At 33.2% G+C, this 3414-nt stretch overlaps 1 protein-coding gene across 4 annotated transcripts in view; it reads right to left on the bottom strand.

The window, feature by feature from the left end:
• LOC117175990 (glycogen [starch] synthase) overlaps positions 1–3414 on the bottom strand; it is a 26620-nt gene that overhangs the window by 15150 nt on the left and 8056 nt on the right. For all 4 annotated transcript variants that reach the window (XM_033365907.1, XM_033365910.1, XM_033365909.1 and 1 more), the window contains 4 exons: positions 1424–1616; positions 1069–1331; positions 645–992; positions 429–561 (listed from right to left, as the gene is read on the bottom strand). In XM_033365907.1, coding sequence (XP_033221798.1) covers positions 429–561; positions 645–992; positions 1069–1331; positions 1424–1616 — 937 coding nt within the window. The remainder of the gene's footprint in view (positions 1–428; positions 562–644; positions 993–1068; positions 1332–1423; positions 1617–3414) is intronic.

Here is a 3414-nt window from a genome sequence, read left to right as displayed (position 1 = left end):
GGGGTCAAATTTTACACAAATCTAATACCTTCTCTTGATGAGAATGTAAAAATATATATGGAATCAGTGCCGTACCTATTAAAAAAATCAAAGTCGGATTGAACCAACACTCTTAAGTCTAAGATTTTAGAATTACCCATTGTAAATTAAATGATTTTATAATTGAAAAAGTTAACAATATTGAACTTAACATTTAAAAAAAGTTGAAACCGAACTTATTTTAAATTGAACTATATCATGTGATCTGAAATTTATGACATTTTAAGTGACTGGGTAGTTTTTTCTTCTAAAAATTTGTAAAATTCGCGGTAAAAATAAATTCACTGTCATTCGCCAGTTTTCCCTGATCTCAAATTCCCCGTCAAACCCGAAACGGGGGGAGAAATTGGGTGACACTATAAATAATTGTCTAATAATGATGGACTTGCCTTTACGCGATCATGCACAGAGTTGAAAAGATTACATCTCCTTATCGCGCTTAATACTGGATCATTCCAATCGTCTACAATATTGTGGGTGGTAACCGGTGGCAGTGTGTTCCTTTGCAAGGAGTACAAACACCTAAACATTAAAAACAAAATTAGAATATTAAAACTAATCCAAATCAATTAATCAAACCTTTATAAATTAGAAATGAAGTGCACCTCTTAATTTTGATCAAATCTTCTTTCAATAAAATATTTTGACTTTCTGGCAGATGACCTGATAAGCAAGATTCGTACATTCTCTTGCCGATCTTTTGTTGTATCTCATCTATCGTATCCTTAAGCGATTTCGTGACCGCATGACCACGAAGCGACTCTACGTTAAAATTATTTGTGCGTGTTGGAAAAATGAGGAATGCGACAACAGTAGTGTCGGGTTTGGACGATTTTAAGTAATGATTTAATCTAGCCAAAGCTTCAATAAAAATATCGGCGCCCTTATTTCCGAATTCATATCGTCCGGCGGTAAAAAAATAAAGAGTCTTGTCCAAGTCAAAATCGTAGTGCCTGGAATTATTTTCTTTTTAATTGTTATTTTTAGAATTTCAAATTGGTTTGTTAAATTTATAAATGAAAAATTTACCCATAGAAGTGACCCCTTACGAATTCGTGAATCTTTTCTTTGCTGACCGCGTGCAAGTTCTGAAACTCGTGCAGCGCCGAAAATTTCTTCACGTTTAATCCGTTGGGTGTGATTATGTCGGGTTTCCTTTTCAACAAATGTTCAGCCTCCAAACCTGTTATATCTGAAACTGTCGTAAAAATGTGTGCGAGATGGGATGCTGCACGTTCCATGCAATATCTGTGATAAATCTGCCGCTTTCCTGCCTCTTCGTCTACACTAAACTACAAAATAAAAATATTTGTACTTTTTATTCAATGTTTCAGAAGAAGCCAAATTGAACTTGTCGAGAAATTCTTTTGGAAGAAAGTTTTACCTTGTCCAAATTATTATAAAAGTCAGTTTTTCCTGCGCAGAGGTATCTTCCGAGGAGAGTTGCGTGTGTAGTGAAAACAGTAGCGACCTCAACATGTCTCGTCCGTAAAGCTATTAAACCAACTCCAGCTTGCCATTCGTGACAGTGAACGACAATTCGAGGTGGAGCTGTTGAAAATTCCTCCGCAGCTTTTCTGTGCAAAATCATCACTTTTATCAATAATTACTTGCAAAGCATATTCATGAATGAACAATGCTAAATTTAAAATAAAAATTAAGGTGCAAGTTAAAATTAGAGGTTTATCTTAATCACTGGATTCGGACTCACTTTCAGAGATAAAAAAATAATACAAACAATTACATAAATGTGAAAAATAGTAGCAAATTGGTGGTATGCAATTTGGCAAGTAATAGTTATAAAAATGGCACTGGCCTCGGATCGGATTTTGTATAATATCAACTCTTTTCGACTATTATTTTATTCTCTAGAAATTTTTTTAAATATATAAGAGTAAATTTAATATTTAAATATAATAATTTAAATAGTTATAACGTAATTTAACAAATTCCTATCGATCTGAATTTGTAAAATAGAGAGGAAAGTACTAAGATTCAAATTAAAACTTCAAAAAGAAATGGTACTACATATATTTAGCATCATTTCCAAAATTTCAAGACTTTTCCTGCTTTTCTGTGATCTTTAGTAAAATTCTAGGACTTTTCCAGGTTCTGTAGCAAACCTGAAATTTCCAAGCTAATGCTAATAGTTCCAATCCAGCAAAATTAGACACTTTTTGTAGAAGAGAAAATAATCATTAAAGAAGAATAATTGCAAAAAAAACATAACAATTTAAAGTTCGATTTGAAATATTTGCAACGATATACTAAACCTTAAAAAATTAATTTCTACTTCACTAATTTAAATAAAATTAATAAATTTACTCCAAACCCAGGATCCTTGCTGCCATTCTTTAAAGCTCAATTCTTAGCCAACTGTACAAACGACCAATTGAATTTTCAAGTTCCTTTAAACACCCGGAATTTCTACATTTTTTAAATTATTAAAAAAAATTGCTTTTAATTTTATCGAAGCTCATATCTCAGTTAATCTTCAATGAAAGGATTGATCCAAGTATAAAATATTTCTCCAAGATTCTGAACATATCAAGTTTCAATATTTTCAAATCAGACAAGTTGACGGTTGACAAGCATTTCGAATATGAGTTGCCTGAATTAAAAAATCTTCGTAATTGGAAGATTTTTTCATTTTGAAATAATTCATGTCGGTTTTCTTTCAACTTCATTCTGTTCCAAACCGGAATACCTTCTAATATAATTCTTAATATTTAGGAAGGATTTCTAATTTAAACTGCAGTGAACTCTTGGCTATTTCAAGGGCCGTGAAACTTAAATATTTGGCTATTTCAAGGCCGGATGAGCCCTCACCTCTACCACGAGTCGAGCGGTGATTTTGTCAAGGGACGTTTATTGGATGGCCCGGATTTGTAATATGTGCGCGTTGTAAACATGTGTGCGTCCTTGCATTTGAGCATTGAGTATTGTAGCATGACATTATATTCAAGCTAGGAAAGGTGGAAATGTCAGAACGGATAGTTGGTACATCTAGGCATGAAACCGCATATGCCTTTCTGAAGAAAATATTCTAAACGTAAAAGTAAGTTATAAATGTCTGAATAGTAATATTTTTCAAGTGTAGAATACATATGCGCAATTCGATTTCATCCTTTTATCGGTTGAATACATTTCCATTTCACGAAATACAATTGACTATCTGAAAATTAGTTATCCACTGACGCGAACGAGACCATATAGGGGCCGTGGTGGGGGATGGCGGAAGTGTGCAATTTAAAATATCCCAGCATGGGGGAATAGAAATAGGTAAGCCATGAAATAATTGCGCCTTGAAGTAAGAAAAATTTCATTGAATTTTCGAAATTAAAAATTCTGAAATGATTTTTTTCGGGGGGGGGG

This window comes from Belonocnema kinseyi, chromosome 7, assembly GCF_010883055.1.
Source record: "Belonocnema kinseyi isolate 2016_QV_RU_SX_M_011 chromosome 7, B_treatae_v1, whole genome shotgun sequence".
NCBI classification, from domain to species: Eukaryota; Metazoa; Arthropoda; class Insecta; order Hymenoptera; family Cynipidae; genus Belonocnema; species Belonocnema kinseyi.
Note: the sequence above shows the minus strand (reverse complement) of the source record. Positions and strands in the feature narration are given on the sequence as shown.